Source organism: Battus philenor, unplaced genomic scaffold, assembly GCF_028537555.1.
Source record: "Battus philenor isolate CCGP_79_NKW_IND1 unplaced genomic scaffold, ilBatPhil1.0.hap1 SCAF_27, whole genome shotgun sequence".
Taxonomy (NCBI): domain Eukaryota; kingdom Metazoa; phylum Arthropoda; class Insecta; order Lepidoptera; family Papilionidae; genus Battus; species Battus philenor.
In genome coordinates this window covers 1,378,527-1,397,825 of record NW_027181690.1, presented here as the reverse complement: position 1 = coordinate 1,397,825, position 19,299 = coordinate 1,378,527, and the positions used below count along the sequence as shown (strand labels likewise).

General features: G+C 34.1%; 2 protein-coding genes across 2 annotated transcripts in view; both read right to left on the bottom strand.

Annotated features, from left to right (window-relative positions):
• LOC137925405 (myrosinase 1-like) overlaps positions 1–5,117 on the bottom strand; it is a 36,903-nt gene extending 31,786 nt beyond the window's left edge. The window contains exon 1 of the mRNA XM_068768837.1: positions 5,067–5,117. Within this exon, the coding sequence (XP_068624938.1) occupies positions 5,067–5,095 (29 nt within the window). The 5' untranslated portion in view covers positions 5,096–5,117. The remainder of the gene's footprint in view (positions 1–5,066) is intronic.
• A 10,345-nt stretch (positions 5,118–15,462) lies between these two features.
• The window catches only part of LOC137925347 (myrosinase 1-like), a 35,506-nt gene continuing 31,669 nt past the window's right edge, over positions 15,463–19,299 (bottom strand). The window contains exons 10-11 of the mRNA XM_068768770.1: positions 17,874–17,965; positions 15,463–15,736 (exon numbers count right to left, since the gene is read on the bottom strand). Of these exons, the coding sequence (XP_068624871.1) occupies positions 15,463–15,736; positions 17,874–17,965 (366 nt within the window). The remainder of the gene's footprint in view (positions 15,737–17,873; positions 17,966–19,299) is intronic.

The window sequence follows — 19,299 nt, the reverse complement described above, 5'->3', positions numbered from 1 at the left end:
ACATTACTTTCTGGTCCCCCTAATATATATATAAAAAAGTTAACATTTAACTTTTTATAAAGAATTTAAATGATACACCTTATTCTATTTCACGTATATATTCATTATTTATTTAATCATAGTATAATACACATGGGGTCATTTAAATTGACCACATATGTAAAAATAATTTAAAAAGAGACCAGAAATTAAAAACATGCTGAACACCCCTGGAGCAAAGTAATATTGATTCCAAAAAAACCGCCATATTTAAAAACTCCCGCGGACGCCGTCACAACGCTCATAGTCGTTTATTTAATGGAATCAGGCGTTACCTTGCGGAAGTCCGTCCTATGTAAGAAAAGGAACAATATTTAGCCATTTCCGCACATGCAGTGGTAGTCGTGCAACAAAGTGCACCGCCCGCCAGCTCTCTACCCAACACGAAAAAACATGGCAAGGGGTCTACGACACAAAAAAGTTTGGGGAACTCTGATCTAGACCCTCAAGCAAACACAGTAATATCAAAAAATACTTTCGTAAATCAGGCTACTAAGGGTTAAAAGTTAAATGTAACAAAAAATTTATATATGAAAATTTATACGATTTCACATATATATTCATAATTCATTTAACACATGGTGTCATTTGAAGTGACCGCATATACATGCCATAAAACAATTTATAAAGAGACCAATTAGATAGAAATTAAAAAACATACTAAACTAACGTATAGCGTACCAAACGCTTCCTGATATAAGAGTCGATAATAAACTCAGATCGGTTTTATTGTGATGACTTTTACAATCATAAATACAGACATTACATATTTAACACTAAAACAATTTTTTATGTTTATGATTTAGGTGTAAATAAATTTATAAAGATACTAGCTGATCCCGGAAAAGGTGGTTTTGCAAAAAAAATTAAAGTTTTTAATTAACAAATCAAAAATAAGGGTTAATCGTAGAGGGGTGAAAATTTAGGGTTGTATGCATTTTTGTATGCTGTATCATATTAAAAGAAAAAAAACTAAAAAAATTGTCTAAAAAATAAAAAAAATTTAGGGGTGGACCACCCTTACCACTTAGGGGTATGGAAAATAGATAGTAGCCGATTCTCAGACTTACTGAATACGCATATAAAATTTGGTAAAAATCGGTCAAGCCGTTTCGGAGGAGTTCAAGTTCGAACACCGTGTCACGAGAATTTTGTATATGAGATAACTCCAAGACATTATTAATTTTATGAAGTATAAATATATTTCAGGTTTCATTACATTTGATTTGTTTTATGCTGCTAGCCGATTAAGGCTTTTTCGAAATTGAGTTCGTGGAAACAGGAGGTCTGCAGGCTTGCGCGCACGCACGATGAGATACTATACCCGTGTAGGTGTATAGTGTAGTGAATGAGGTGTAGTGTAAGTTGTGTGAAGCGTGGACTACTCGGTGGTCAGGAGTGATAGAGGCCTCTCCAGACCGCCCTGAACGCGGTCTAGGCGGGCGGGAGCTCGATGTAAACCGAATGTCGTGTCGATACGGGGAGCGGAATTTATTTAAATTCGCTTGGGCGGCGATAGCGCCATATATTTCATATGCTAACGTAAATAAATATATCAGTATAAATAGATAATGACTTGTTTATATCATGTCGGAAATCTCATTATTCTATTGCTATGTTATTTTATTGTATATTAAATAGATAACATATTAAACAACATTATCTCAATGCGGTATAAGAAACTAATCCTCCTTTAGTTTATTATTTATTTCGCATCACTGTTGAGATTTTAATATGACAGGCTTTGGAATTTATATTACTAACTTACTTTTATCGTGTTTTAAAGATGTGATAAAAGATTTGTTTAGCAAAATATTAAGCGATTCATTTATATTTCTTACATTTTTAAGTACGTTTCATTGAAATTCCCTAACTGCGAACAGCGTGGACGAACGGAGGTTGTATGTCGGATATATCCTTGGCTCGCCTGCGGTCCACGCTGCCATTCTAAGCATACACAACATCAAAACTACACAGCTCTACTTGCACTCTACATCGGCTTATGTCTACTTCCCAATGAGTTTCGTAAAGAGCGCAATCCACGCTGAACACAACCGCATTTGGAAGGGTCGACATACCATAGGACTCCATTCGAAACTCACCGACATAAACAAACTGCAAAAACTCATCAAGACATCTTTCCATCTCACACAACTACTAAGCGGGCACGGGTACTGCAAGCAGTACCTGCACCGTTTTAAAATAATCGATAACGAAACTTGCCCATGTGACGACTCCACAGTACAGACTTTTAATCACTTACTCAGACACTGCTCCCGATTCGAATCTAAAAGACGTAACCAAGTGACCTTATGTGAAAAACTTAATATACCTCCGTTCAGCTTACCGGACCTTCTCAAGAAAAAAGTCTACAGCAGAATCTTTTGATGAGTTGGCCCGGCACATTGTCCTAAATCTGCATTTAATGGTCTGAAGCGCTTGGGCAGCGACTTGAAATAAAATAATGTACCAACTAATATGTAATTGAGTATTCCAAATTGTATTGTTAACATATATAAATTTTAGCTGTATTTACCCATAAGAGAAAATTGTGTAAGATAAATTGTAAAAAATTATAAAACGCTGTCGTGCCTCGCAGCTGGGAGAAGAAAGATCCGTATCAAATAGCGGCAACCCTCTCCCAACTGTCTGCGTTTAGTTTAAGCGAAAAATAAATATTGTAAAAAAAAAAACACTAGCGATACAAATTCACAAAAAACAGCTCTACTCGGGTAGAGCGGTTTACTACGTGCGAATGATATCGTACAACTGGAACGCGTCTGTTCAGCTTCTGTTTTATTTTTAAGTTCTCCGACCCTTCCGCTCCGTGAACTCAGTTCCGATGAAGCTGTAAAAGCCTTAGGGCTAACAGCATCAACTTCAACCGAAACCAAGCAAGAAGCAATTAGCAAGTAATTAAGTTAGTAACATTTTTATATGCAACTCGTATTACTGCAATCAAAAAGTAAGGCGATACTACCATTTATTACTCCTTTGTAGGTTGATCTGTCATTTATTACTCCTTTGTAGGTTGATCTGTCTATAACAGGGGTGAGCAACCTTTTTATTCGGAGGTCCGCAGTTTCAAAAACAGTGGGCCATGAAAAAAAAAGTATATGTTTAAGGTTCAAACCATGTTATAAACGTAATTCATGTTCGTAATCAACCGATTTACAACTAATTAGACACTTTTATTATCTTTAAAGTCTTGATTCTAGCATTGAAAAAATATACAAAAATAAATTACAATTTACTTGCCTCGAGGGCCGCATGGGGGCGCAGGTTGCTCATCCCTGGTCTATAACATTTGCGAAGCTTCTGTTTTTCAAAAGTTGGAAAATCATTTTGTTCAGACCAAAGTATATTGAAGGCTGTTTTGTGGTCAAATTGGTGCCGAAATCGCTCAAAAAAAATCATTTAAGACTTGATAATATCGTTCCGCGATCGCAGTATTTGCCTGATTTGGCTCTGTGCGATTTCTGGCTATTCACCAAACTAAGGCCAAAGCTGGGACGATGTTTTGACATAATTGAGGAGATAAAAAAACTATTCCCACTGTTTTGAGGACTGGAAAAAGTGTGTTTATCGAACTGGTATTACTTTGAAGGGAATGAAATTTATTTTGGATGAATAAATAAAGAATTTATAATTTATAAACCAATTCAATTTACTTTTTGATCACAGTATTACTCTCGGATTATGTATCTAAAGCTATAATATCCTATTACAGTAATACCCCGCTTTACGCGACCCCGTTATACGCGGTTTCACTATAACGCGAATTGCAAATTTCGCGCTCAAATGCCTCGAATTACGCGAAAGAGTGCGTATAAATATAATGTAGTCATCAACTTCTCTATGGTGTCTTGACCATCTGTCAAACAATTTAAAACAGTGTTGGGTGTTGCGTATTTAACAAGAACGTAAACAAAACGTTACCCAAAAGACAACAGATGTATTTTTCAGTAAAAAATAAGAGTATGTATTGCATAAAGTGTTCCTAGAATTAAAGTGATTGATTATAATGATTTGTATTTTTTTGTAATAATTTTTGACTATGTTTGATCATAAACCTCGTTGTACGCGAATTCAGATAACGCGATTTTTTTTGGAACGTATCCCTCGCGTAAAGCGGGGTATTACTGTATTTTTTGATTCTTAAGTAATAATAGAGTTTGTGAAATAATTCTCTACTCTACCACTCTTTTGAGGTTTTGTAAAAGTGATATCGAACAAGAAACCCGTGTTGAATTGTGATCTCTTATCAGATCAGGGTGTGTTTGGATAGCAACTCGAAGATAAAGGATGCGATAGAGTTTAATTTTTTTTCTCTCAAATTAGACTTTTATGGCATTTTTCCTATTACGTAAATGGTTGGTAATAATCATATGTTTTAATACGGATAAAAATAAATACAGCTCATGTAAGTTGCAGTTACAAAAATTAATTTAAATAAAGAACTATTTTATATGATTACTAGCTGATCCCGCAAACGTTGTTTTGCAAAAAAAAAATAAAGTTTTTAATTAACAAATAAAAAATTAGGGTTAATCGTAGAGGGGTGAAAATTTAGGGTTGTATGTATTTTGGTATGCTGTATCATAATAAAATAAAAACCAAATTGTTTAAAAAAAAATTAGGGGTGGACCACCCTTATCACTTAGGAGTATGGAATATAGATAGTAGCCGATTCTCAGACATACTGAATACGCATGTAAAATTTGGTAAAAATCGGTCGAGCCGTTTCAGAGGAGTTCAAGTTCGAACACCGTGACACGAGAATTTTATATATTAGATTTACATAACTGTTTCATACTTGTTTCAATTTACTTGGTTTTTTTTTTACTTTATTATCACGACATTTTACGACCGTGTTTTATTATCATAATCATAAATAACATTCAATATATATGGTTTCTTTTATCAGAAATAATGAAAACTATTAATATAATATAATTACTTATTTATATCGAAGTTAAATTAAAACGTGTTTAAATTAATGAAAATAAAAAGTATTTAATACGCACCAATAAATTGTAGTTTTCAAATAAGTCATAGTGAGTTTGAAAAAAAAAATATTTTCCTGCGAGGTTTTCTTTTTACATTTTCTTTCTTCGCTCCCTGAATAGTCGAATGCGTGAATGTAACTGAGAGATTTCTTTGAGCGCGTTCATTATATTGGTTCCATAAAAACAGCGTCGCGCGTTGTCTTATCTGAATAGATTCAAAATGCTAAAGTGAGGTCATCCAGGGCTGGGGTAATGTGTACAATTTTTTTTTCCACAAAACACATTATCATCTGCTACTTCGCATTTATTACTATTGTGTAGTTATTACACAATCGAATGCGATACAGTGAAGATGTAATTCTAGTGTTGTTGTAGTTTACTAGAATAATGGTTGTTAATGTTAATCACCTTTGTCATCATATGTATGTATATATATATATATATATATATATATATATATATATATGTACTAGCTGATCCCGCAAACGTTGTTTTGCAAAGTTTTTAATTTACAAATAAAAAATAAGGGTTGATCGTAGAGGGGTGAAAATTTAGGGTTGTATGTATTTTTGTATGATGTATCATAAAAAAATAAAAACAAAAAATTTTGTATAAAAAAATAAATAAAAAATTTAGGGGTGGACCACCCTTATCACTTAGGGGTATGAAAAATAGATAGTAGCCGATTCTCAGATCTACTGAATACGCATATTAAATTTGGTAAAAATCGGTCAAGCCGTTTCGGAGGAGTACGGTAACTAACATTGTGACACGGAAATTATATATATATATATATATATATATATATATATATATATATATATATATATATATATATATATATATAAATATACACACATATATATATATATATATACAGGTAGGTATATTGGTCTCAATCAATAAGACTGGTTTAAAGCTTCTTGCATCCGTGGTCTTTCGACGAACTTAACAAGGTTTTAGTGCTCGTATGTGCCGTGGTCTTGCACGTAATAAAATAGTTCAACTTGATAGATATTACTATCAGAATGCGTTACTCTTAATGGCATATAATTATAGATACGAGTGTTTCAATAGAGTCTTGTTCTGACAAGCATACTGTCTTATTGCAGTAGTAGAGATATTCGTATAATTTTTACAAGATTATACATTATTCATGTTGTTATCCACATGGGAAAACTTATGTAAGTGAGAAAAATACTAGAGGAACTGAATTTGAAATAAAAAAGAATCGCTATAAGTCGTTACCGGAAATAAACACTTTTCAAAGGCTGTATGTTTCGAGGCTTACCTAACGCTGTCTATTTGAATCTGTCTTTTTAAAATTATTGGCATCTGTATTCCACTCTTGCCTACGTTTATACATTTACGTTTATCACTTTGGATTTTTTACTCAAGGTTTTGCATGTCAGTGTTTACTATGTCCCTAGATATATTTTAACGACGCCCTAACAATGTTCAGTTCCGCAGTGTCGACGTGGTCTCGGCCCAGTTCTTCACGGGGCACGGGGGGTTCTCTGGGTACCTCCACAGGTTCAAGCTCAAGGAGGACCCCTTGTGCTTCTGTGAACCGGGCGTGGGCCAGACCGTGATCCACCTTGTGGCCCAGTGTCCCGCATTCGAGGGACTCCGGCTCGACTTCGAGTGCCGGTCTGGCGTTAAAATCGGGGAGGAGTCAATAGCCTCCCTGAAAAATCGTAAAAAATGCTATAGAAAGAAATAAAACGTAAATATTGCAAAAAAATAGATAACAACGACAAAATAAGAGCAAAATAATATACAGTACTGTGATGTAAAATAATTATAGAATTTAATAAAAATGTGATATAAAATAACAATGTAATTATGAAAATGTAAAAAGAAAAGAGGAATGAATGAAAGGTGATACAGAGCAAAAGGGAAAGACAGCTGAATTGTGGCATGAAAGAATAGACCGAAAGACAATGTGAAGTATAAAAGAAGAGAAAGTAAAGAATAAAAAATTATATGATTAATTAAATTTGCCCGTAAAGTCCCTGTCCCACAGAAGATAGGGGTACGACCCCCAATAGCGGGGGCCATAAAAAAAGAACAATGTTCAGTTTTTAAAATTACGTTTCGCGAAGGTAAATTTACCTATCTGGACAATTTGTCTCAAGTATATTTAATCAATTACATTATACTACCTTAGTTTATGTACTTAACTAAATGTGAACATTATTTAATCTCAAAATATATAATAAACCTACATAGGGAGTTAGAACAAACCTTAAAGAAAATAAACGGTGAATATTCTGCAATAAAATTAAATATCGCGATATATAAAGAATTTAGGTCAGACAACTGTTTTTATATTTCAACGACTAATCAGACGCCATGATGGATTTTGAATTGTTGTCTGTTGTACGTACGGACGGTATAAGGATTTGTTTACATGTATTTATTTTAGTTTACATGTTAAAGTTTTTTACTTATAAACCTCATTTTTTATTATTATGTTCGATGTTGCACAGATAAGCGTCCGTGCCTTTGTTTTTACATTTACGTTATTACACTGTAAGTAAATAAGTCTACGAATGTATAACAATGTTCAGTTTTTAATATTACGTTTCGGGTGATCACTTGTTCATCTCTACTTCATATTACCATCATCAGTTTGTGCACCAGTATCTGTGCAGCGGCTGCCGTATTCTCATCGATGAATCTTGCGATCGCGTCTTGAGTCTCGTCCGTGTGATGATCATCGTGTGTGACGTGATATTGCTTCCGCCGCAAGGACACTGTTATACAGCCCGAGAGTGTGTATTGTTCCAAGGATCATGATCATCATTATTTCAGCCGATAGACAGAGAGAGACAAATATAGAGACAGAGAGAGATAGAGTTTATCGCTGTCTTGTCTTTTGCTTTCTCGCTACCTTTTCGATGACGTCAGTCCATCTATCACTATAAGTATATAATATATTGTGTCTGTATATAAATTAGTTTTTTTTGCTAGTATATATATTAAAGGTGCTTTATATTATATATAATCTTTAATGGAATCAGGCGTTATTTTGCGGAAGTCCATCCTAAGTAAGAAAAGGACCAATATATAGCTACCATAATATGCAATAAAGTGCACGACTGCGATTGCATGTGCGGAGGTAGCTATATATTGGTCCTTTTCTTATATATATAATCTGTAAAATATAAAGTAATCAAAAAGTAAGGTGAATTTGTAAATAAGATGTAAATTCTTTATTTATTTTTCCTTAAATTTTATTCCCTTTAAAGTTATGCCTGTAATAAAACGCACTATCCGTGCTGCGTTTACCGTCTCATGGTCGAAACTTCAAAACTTTTCGATCTAACGAGCAATTCTTCGAGCAATAAAAGGCAAAAAAAACAATAAAGCCTGTCTACTTTTCAGCCGGTGGTAGTATACAGATAAGTTGGTATATATAAACATAAAATATTGTTTCACATTCCCTAAGGGAAGTGTTTTTATCCTTATTTTTAGTTTTTGGTCTTATCTTTTCATTTTTCTATTCAGCGGATTAACGTCCACTGTATGGCACAGGTTCGTTACGACGACCGGTCCTGCGCTGCCTACATCCAAGGACCTCCTGGTACTCTATCTCTTGGATCCACCTGGTGGTCGCCACTCGAAATCCTTTCGACCATAACGGCCATCAGTTGCACGAGCGAAGTTCCCCGACCAGTGTCACTTCACACGAGAAATTCTTCGAGCAATAAACAGCAAAAAAGAACAACAAAGCCTGTCTACTTTTCAGCCGGTGGTAAAGTCTGCAGAGAAGTTAGTATATATAAACAAAATATTGTTATCATTATTTTTAGTTTGGGGTTTTCTTTTATTTTTCTTTTTAGCGTCCACTGTATGGAATAGGTTCGTCACGACGACCGGTCCTGCGCTGCCTGCTTCCAGGGACCTCCCGGTACTCTACCCCCTCGATCCACCTGGTGGTCGCCACTCAAAATCCTTTCGACCATAACGGCCATCAGTTACACGAGTTACGTGACCAGTGCCACTTCACACGAGCTAAAAAGAAACAAAAGAAAGAACAAGACCTGTACGAAAGAATTTTTTTTTCATTGTTCCATTGTAAACAAGAGATTGTTAATGCTCTTTAAGTTGGAAGATGCTAAAAAGCGTTGACATTAAACGCTATATAGCAGCGTGACGTTATAAATGCTATCGCACGTATGCATTTATGCGTAACAAATTGTTATGTTAAGAATATATTATGATAAACTTGTTAATATTGATATGTAAAATAATCTTTAAACGTATGTATTATCATAATATTTTTTATGTGAAACACGTACGAGTAACGGGAAAATTATTCGCTTTAGATATTAGCGCGAAATTTTAAATGTATCTTTTTAATTATTTCGTAGAATAAACGAATGAACGGTACGGAACTAGTGTATAAATTACCGTTACGTGGAATTTAACTTCGGGTCGCATTTGCAGTCGTTCAATGAGTCATATACTGGTCTGTGCTAGGTTGTTATTAAACGGTTTTATTTAGTTCGACCCCCACGGAATTTATTTGTTTATTTATTTGGATCAAAAATTAGAAATTGAAATTTAAGCACCTTCCCGTTGTCAGATTGATCTGTAATTTGGTACACACATTTAATTTCGATGACAATACAATATAATAAAATCAATAACATTATAAATCTAAGATGGCGGCCGATACAAAATGGCGGATTACGTATTTTTCCTTAACCCCCTCAATATGGGTATCAAATGAAAAGGGCTACACTAGTAAGACACGATGATTATGTCAAAATTTAAAATTCAAGATGGACGCCGTTCCAATATGGCGGACTAGGTACATATTTGTCAACAACCACCACAATATGGGTATAAAAAAACCGTTTAACTTATAAGTTTTTTAAATGTATTTATTTTAATGTTTTATGTAATACGTTTGACTTTATACTTTTATTGTACGATTGTATTCAGGACATCGAATCCGTGACCTATGATCACAAGCCTACACTACTACACCACTGTGCTACCACTGATAGATATATGTATATAAATTAATTTATTCCTTTACTTGTTTTTAAAGTTAGACTAAATAGAAGTATCTAAATGTTTCTTAATTTGTTTTTTTAATCAAATTTGAAAAAAACGGGTTTATTTATCGACTTTTTAAACTTATTGAACCGTAAAATAGTGCAGTTAGGAATAATTTATTTCACGTATCAATAATAGATGTATCACATAAAAAAACGTATTAACATAAGTAGTTATTTTGATATGTACTACCATATAAATGTATCGAATTTATAAATTTATTTATTTATTTACTTTATTGGAGATAAACAGTAACAAAAGGCAGTAGGAAAGTACAAAATTAAAAGCTTAGAAATATAAAATTAGTTACAGTTGTTACCTTATAACTATCTCACTGAGAACATTTAATGATTTATAGTCAAACAACGAAAAAACAAATAAAAACTACTAAACAGGGATCAGAGATTATGGTTTATATATTTATATTATGGTTTAAATTGTATTGTATGTATTCAATAGTTTCGAACGAAATTGTCTTTAAATGTTTACTTAATGTTAGTAGTCATACATATATTTAACTATTTAAAAGGCTAAGACGGATTAAACTGAAAGGATCGGTTGGGATAAGCATCCATCGAGATTCTTTTAACGACCTGAAAAAGTCGGTACGTGGTTGGCAATTCAGAACTTTATGATGCCATCTGTGTCAACAGCCAGCACTCGTGTTCACTGTCAATTCAACTTGCCAATTAGCTGGATCATATCTTTTTTTTTTATCTAATTCTAATTTCTTCATTATTAACCAGTGGCGTAGCTAGGGGGTGGCGAGCGGGGCGGTCGCACCAGGCACCACAAGTAGGGGGGGCACCAATGTTGAAAATAATTTTTTTGAATTTTTTTTTGAATGATGAATAATGAAATGTTAAAAGAAAAATGAAAACCATATATTAAAGTAAATAACATGAAAAGAATATCGACTTTTACTATTTTTATGCTAAAAAAGTTGTTAAATAATATGAACATTAAAAAAAAATAAACGGTTACAAATTATAATATACACAGTGTTTAAGCCTTTTCATTCACAAAACACATAAAGTGTTTTTTAAAAGGGCCCTAAATGACAAAATAATAAATTATTACATTATTGCAAGATTATTTGATGATAAATAGATTAAATAATCTTGCAATAATGTCAATAGAACATGAACTAGTCGACACTATTGATTTTGAAAATGTGATTAATGACTTTGCAAACCAAGAAGTGAGTAATGTTCGTTTTTAAATTTTCCTAATAAATTTTATTAAGATCTAATGTTATTTTATATATATTTATTATTATTTTGAGCCAAAAAATTTAAATATTAACTACATTCTGTTCTGAATTTTGAAATTATTTAGACTCTTTAGGAGGGGGGGGGGGGCACCAAGCCCCAATCTGCCCCAGGCCCCAAATACCACAGCTACGCCACTGTTATTAACCCTTTCGTTACCATCGCCGGAGTTAGACGGCATCCACCTTGTAATGTGGGCTTATATGTAGATCTGTGTTTTAAGATTTATCACAGCTATATAAATTACTAAGAATTATCCTAACTTCTATTTTTAATTAATATACCAGTAAAATCTTTATATATGTAACACAAATGAGATAATTCGAACATCAGCTTACCGCCATGCAATGTACGCACTTCGCGGCGCACATGCCCGGTTCAGTAGCGTCAATTCGGCGGAACGAACTGCCGTAAGGAAAGGGTTAATTTGTCTCCTTTGGCTCGCTCAGTAACTGAGAATCTCCTCTTTGCGTCCCGAATATATACTCGTAATATCTAATATATAAAATTCTCGTGTCACGGTGTTCGAACTTGAACTCCTCCTAAACGGCTTCACCGACTTTTACCAAATTTTATATGCGTATTCATTAGATCTGATTATCGGCTACTATCTATTTTTCATACCCCTAAGTGATAAAGGTTGTTCACACTTAAAAATTTTTTTTATTTTTTTAACGAAATTTTTTGTTTTTATTTTATTATGATACAGCATACAAAAATACATACAACCTTGAATTTTCACCCGTCTACGATCAACTATATAACACATATCTTAATAAAGTTTAACACAGATATATACCTATGCACTTTATCAGATATAGCCTAAATGAAATCAAAATAATCAGGCGACGTCACTGCCTAGGTTTCTTGTCATTTAAATATTAGTTTATTGAATAATAAGACTTTTTACGTCAATTTATTTTTAACATCCGTTTTGAAATTTATTGACACGTTGAACGCCAGACTAAAAACCATGTTTAGTTCAGTGGGCCGCGACGGACACCATGTGAGTGCCATCATGTTGGGTCCAGAAGGCCGCGTCGAACACCATGTGTCCGCATGCCCTCGATCACTTCAGAAGCCTCTAGGGAGCCAACAGACAGTGTTTCGACTGTTTTTACCAAGGCATGTGACCCGCGCGGCCCCGCAGAAAAATAATGGGTAAATCGCTGTTTCCGTAAGTCGCCCATTATTTTTAAGGGTTTTACTGACAATATTTGCAAAAAACACCTTGGCGATTTTTTGTCGATTTTCGATTTAATGGTGTGGCCCCAGGGCCCCAACGCCATGCTGTCGGACACATGGTGTCCGCCATGGCGTTCAACGTGTTAATGGTAGTACGGTAATGTTTTGCGGAATTTTCTTTAAATATCTGATTTCGTTTATTACAAATGAATTAGATACTTTTTGCAGTCGAAACTTTGGTGCGGACAGTTTTTCACGGTGATTTGTAAATACATTATGGACTCTGTTTCTTGAATTTATTGTAATTATTGTAAACATATGTTATCATAAATATATTGTGAGACCACAATAAAAATATTGACTTCTTTAATCTGCTTTCTCGAGGATATTCGCGGCTCTAAGCTGTGAACTGCTCGGATTGGTCTTTTGTAAAACAAATATATTTTCAATACCAATACATCTATCCTTAATTATCAATCCATAGGACATAATGCTGTGCAAATAAATAAAATACACTATCCTAGTAGTATTTTTAGTAGTATTTTTACTAGTAGTACTTTAGTAGCACAGCCAAATATCATTGGCGAATATAAAGCTCAACGAATCCGCTGGCTTGGTCACTTGGAGCGAATGGGATCGGATCAAAGCGTGAAGATAGCGTACCTGGAAAAACCGAGGGGTCGAAGACCAGTGGGTAGACCCAGGTATCGCTGGATCGATCGCGTTGAGGCAGACTTGCGCGAATTGAATGTCAACCAATGGCAGACGATGGCGCAAGATAGAGGAAAGTGGAAGTCTCTCGCTTCGGAGGCCAAGACCCACTTTGGGTCACTGAGCCAGCGGAGTAAGTAGTAAGTAAGTATCCTAGTAGTATTAATGTTAGAGTACCGTTTTAATTTCCTAACAGCATAAGCTGCAACATAACCTGACCGATAGAAACTCAATGTCAGACCGCCAATGAAGTTTAAAATCGATTGTTACACCTGGTGTTTCGTAAAGCCTACATAGTTTATAACATGGTCATTTATTATATTTAGTATGTTTGATTTAACAAAAAAAATTGTGTAGTTAATTTTGATAGAAATTAAATTAATTGTTAACTTTAAAACAATTCTTTGAGAGCTTTGTTCAAATCAAAATTACCCGATTTATTATCTATATTAAAAAATAAAACAGATATTTCATCTGCGAACAGTACAATCTCGCAGAATTAACACGTTCACTGCGGCTTGAGGCCTATTCAGCCTCATGGTAGACTTTGCACTGGTGCGGCGCGTAAAACTCGTGTTTTCTCTCTAGTGCGGCGGCTGTTTACACTCAACCGTATGAGGTATGACAAAGACAAATATAGCTTTCTTTATGTCTGCGAAGCATTGACTCAATATTGTAAAAAAATATTGATGAACATGAGGCAGAAAAGGCCTCAACCGCACTACTAGGAAGTTCAGCTTGAGGCTGTTTCGACCTCAGCCGCACCAGCTGAAAGTTCTTCAAAATTGGGCCCGCAGTGAACGTGTTAAACAGCGTAGCATTATACTGCTCTCTTTAACTATAATGTCGGTGTATCTAGTAGATTATATACACCTTGACTACCTGTTCGTGGTCATCCTTCGAGAATCTTTCGTCCTCAACGCCTGCTGTCATTTCACACTTCACACCACTTCTGCTTATACTATTCTTTTCTATGACACATTGTCTTAAGTGATAATACCACTCATTGTAATTTTTTATCTTATATCTATATTTTTATTCTGGTGTTACGCGTTATATAGAGAGATGTAATATATAATAAAGAGAATTATCTTCTCTAATATATAAAATTCTCGTGTCACGGTATTCGAACTTGAACTTCTCCGAAACGGCTTGACCGATTTTTACCAAATTTTACATGCGTATTCAGTATGTCTGAGAATCGGCTACTATCTATTTTCCATACCCCTAAGTGATAAGGGTGGTCCACCCCTAAATTTTATTTTTAATTTTTCAGACAATTTTTTTGGTTTTTATTTTATTATGATACAGCATACAAAAATACATACAAACCTAAATTTTCACCCCTCTACGATCAACCCTTATCTTACATTTGTTAATTAAAAACTTTAATTTTTTTTGCAAAACAACGTTTGCGGAATCAGCTAGTATGATATAAATTAATCAAACAATACATATGTTAACAAAATCAGGATTAGTCTATAATCTCTCTCTATGTATAGTGTATATCTCTAGAGCTGTATCGCATACCATGACCTTTTCTATATAAAAGCATGTTCCATAGTAAGCCAACACTAACAACACATTATTCAAACATGTATATTTATTTTATAAAACTTTTTGGTCTATTTAAGCATTGATATTACCTTAATTTAATCTAAAATTAATTGTATATATATAAATATTACAACATTCGAGTGTTTTTAGTTGATAGAAATGTAAAAATGTGTGCGGGCTGGCGGGCGGTGCACTTTGTTGCACGACTACAACTGCATGTGCGGAAGTGGCTAAATATTGGTCCTTTTCTTAGTTATTTTTTTTTCATAAATTAATGCATTATTTTTTAAATAACGGAAGCGGCGTGGGAAGGCTCTCATTTGATAAATAGAAGACATATTCAAAGTTGTAGGAAGTAGCTGGATGTGGGTAGTGCAATATTGATCATTGTAGCGATCTTTGGGAAAAGCCTGTGCCTTGTGGTCCGACGAGATAGTTAAGTACTCTAGTAGTCGCTGAAAGAAGGTCAAGACTGATCATCGTTTCAATCTTCGGATGAGACCCGTCTTTGAATCCATCTCAAGATCGGTCAACGTGGCGATTTCGGATGAGGCGTTTATCAGCTGACATGTTGATTTGTTCACTAGATGGCGTTGTTACAAAACAATACATGCAGATTAAAACATATCAGGCGTATTTAATAATCTGTGGTGAGTTGTAGTGAAGATCTTAGCATATTTCGGACAAGAGAAGATCAAGAGAAAAATGACAACGAGGACAATGGGCAGCGGTGCGTAAAACAAAACAGTTGAATAAAGTTGCGAGTTGTATTTGCTTGCGACGTCCAAGCTGTGAGTTCGTATCACATTCGCGTAGTATTTAGCAGAGGCGCGTGGAACCCGTGTGCGACTTTCGTCTTTCATGTCCACGTAATAAAGTCCAAATTTGACACTGAAACAAAAATGGAAATTTATATTTTAGAAATGAATAAGAGAAAGCATATTCGGATAGTACCAACAGAGATGGATGTATTTAATAAAATAGATATACTAACAGGGACTATATATTATTATTATATATTATTATATGTTATTTTAGTTAATGTTACTTGTAAAAAAAGTTATATCTAAGTTATATTGCTGTCTTGGTTATAGATTTATATAAATATAATCGTGAAAAGACTTGCAATGTCATTAAAACGCCATTATATATATCAGGGAAACCGGAAAGTCATATATAACCTTTTGCTATCTAGTATACAAAATCAATGCCGGAGCGATAAAAATTAATCGGTTTTGCTTTAAAATATGTCGACAGAAACAACATTACTTTCCGGTTCCCCTAATATTTTTTTTTATAGTATCTTCCATACATTATAGTACAGTTAATTTCTAAAAAACAACGAAGGTCAATATTTTAAAACAAGATTTAAAAAACGATCTTGAAAAACTAGGTTTTCTTTTATATATAGCTAATTCATCAACTCTGGGATAAGGTACGGACTTCCGTGATAAAATAGTATATAAACGTACTTAAAAATCCAAAATAGTATCATTTTTGTTATACATGAATTACATTTTTCCAACTTTTTGCAGAGAAATTAGCTACACATTCAACCATTTAGAGCTTTTACATCTATAACCAAACGCCCTGTATATACGAAGTACAAATCGTCCTATCAAGTTTAAAGAGGAACTATGTCGTTTTGTCTTTTTATTAATTTTACAACTCCTAGAAATTCCTTTTACGATGGTGATTTGCTGTAAATCTAACGATAGTTGTATAACTATTTATCAATCCTATATTATATTGAACAGTAGATCTTATGATTTGAAATTACTAATTTACTGTTCTTAAAAATTTTATTTACTGCTTTTTGCGTTCCTGAAGCTGGCAGCACTGACTTAATAATATTGTCTTGGGGCGCCATCTAGCACACACAGATGTCAGATAGTGACAGTTACTCTGTGCAGATAGTAAAGAATTTAACAAAATCTCGATAGATGGCGCATCGAAAATGAAAACAGATAAGGTATATAATAAAAACCACTTAAGGTTAAATATAACTTGTTTATGACGAAGTTATATTTACAAGTTGCCATTTCATGTCTAAATTCATATGTTTCCTATAAAAATTAGAACAGTGAAAAAAATATCATATCTTAAAATGGAGTAAGTAGTGCCATCTGTCGCAATTCATACGTCGCTAAAAGTAGAATATATACGTTAAAAAGATCTGGTGAAGCTTAATGCTAACGGAATAACATTTGTCTATTTCTAACAGACAGAGCTCTAAACATATATTTCGAGTTTGTTCAAATACTGTATTCTAGTTACTTTCGTAAACTCGCTTTCGTTCAACGAATTTTGGATCGGTAGATATTTTTTGTTTATATTTCTCTGTGAAATCAAATAAGAAATGAGGAGATACGTAAACACACTCAAGGTGTGGACATGTCTCAGCAGTTTGGTTGAAGTGGCAGCCGTTGGCGATTTAAGTTTTTATAGTGGAAACCACGAAGTGAACGTTAAGAAGAATATCCATCGACGGTATAAAGGTCCTGGTCCTATTGGTCCTGTTAGAGATCTATGGGGGAATCCAATATCTAGATATGAGAGAGAGTGTAACGTCTCACGCGCCGGGGCCAATTAGAATTTACGTTATAAATTCACGCCTTGGTCCTATTCATTCTCTGGGCATCATTTAGTTCACGCCACAACCTTTACATCGCCTCGCACTTTCTTTTAATCTGCGACTTTTACACTGCGACTTTTACACTGCAAGTTTTACACTGTTGAAATTATATCACCTTGCACCGGAACCTACACATCCTGTGAACTACCGGCGCTCCCTGCTCTCGACTTGCTGCCGACTGACCAGTCCTGGGAGATCGTGCGGCTGGCTACCACCACCATCAGGGGAGTACCGAGCTGCGGTGCAAAATTAGACCAGGCCTTCTGCCCACTACCCTTAGTTAATTAAATATATACATACTTTTCTTCTTGTGCCTTTTTGTTACCAACAATAGCTCTTTTTTAGAACGGCACAAGAGATGATGATGATACATAAAAAGAAATAGAAACTAACTCGTAACCGTCCACCCATTCGAAGTTGTCGATCATAGACCAAGCTGTATATCCAGTTACATTAACACCGTCCTCCGTGATGGCAAGCCAGACCTGTAAAAAAAAAAGATTTTAACCAACCATTCCACAGAGACGCAATTTTGAAGGACTATTCTAGAAATTAGAAACGCAGTAGATACAAAATATTTCTAATCTGTGATCAAAAAGTAATGTGAAATTGTAATTTAAAACCTTATTAAATTATGTATTAACAATTAGAAACCTCTCATATCATTTGGCTCAGCCAGAATTCTCCATATATTTCATTTTATTTTTAGTTTTATTATTACTTATTATTGTACCATACTCTGATTAAAGAAATAAGGTGAAATTATCTAAATAATTTCAAAGTTTTGTTTGAATAATTTCGTTAAATATGATTTTTGTAAAAAAAACATTCTATCGTGCGTTTTATATGCATATTCAATTGGAGCGAGCAAAAAATTTGCAAATTTCGTAAAATGGCTCGCACTATCAAAGAGCTTGGACACCCATGATATATACTGTGATCCAAAAGTAAAGTCAATTTGTCATTTAAAACTCCTGCGCTTTAGGAAGGCAGGTTATTTTTTTTTACCTAAGTAGGTAGGACTGTCTGTATCTGTAAAAAGTTTATCTTGCTACACTTATTATGTAACTAGCGCCATCTAGTATGGAATAGAGAAACTTCACATGTCAAATTTGTTGTATCAATGTCTTTTCATATTTTCTATTAAAAGATTTAGAAATATAGTCCAAGAATGTTCTGAGATAAAGATTACTGCACTGTTAATGATTATAAAGAAGATAATAAACCTTCCGAATAATGTGTCCGCCTTGAGACTGTTCAAAAGTTGATGTTTATATTAAATATGTAATTTTATATGAGTAAAGGTGAAAATGTGTAGTTCTACTGAATGTAATTCTCTTGACATTGTCAGTTTCAAGCCATTTCTTACGAAACAATTCCGATATCGCGTAACTTTTGATTGTGTTTCGCCAAAAAAGACCATAATATCCCAAGTACAGGTAACCAAGCGGATAACCTCAAATTCTTTTTTTGGACCTCTGACCCTATTACTTAACCCCAATCACTAACATTTAACGCGCGGTTAAGGTTTTCTTGTTGACACACGTTACCTTTTTTAAAACGGTCCAACTTTTATGGCCAGTGATCAAAATAAAAATCAAAAAAGGTTTTATGATAACTCACGACATTGACATTTGTGGCTCCTAAATTTATACTCATGTACATAAAATGATAAGATATATTTAAAACCTTAAAGAGATAAATATATAGCTTATTTGCCTGCTAAAAGCATTGAAACCTTTTTAAAATCAACCTGTCTAAATAGAACACTTTGAAATATGTTACAATAATTTATTTTATACATTGAAATTCGACTAAT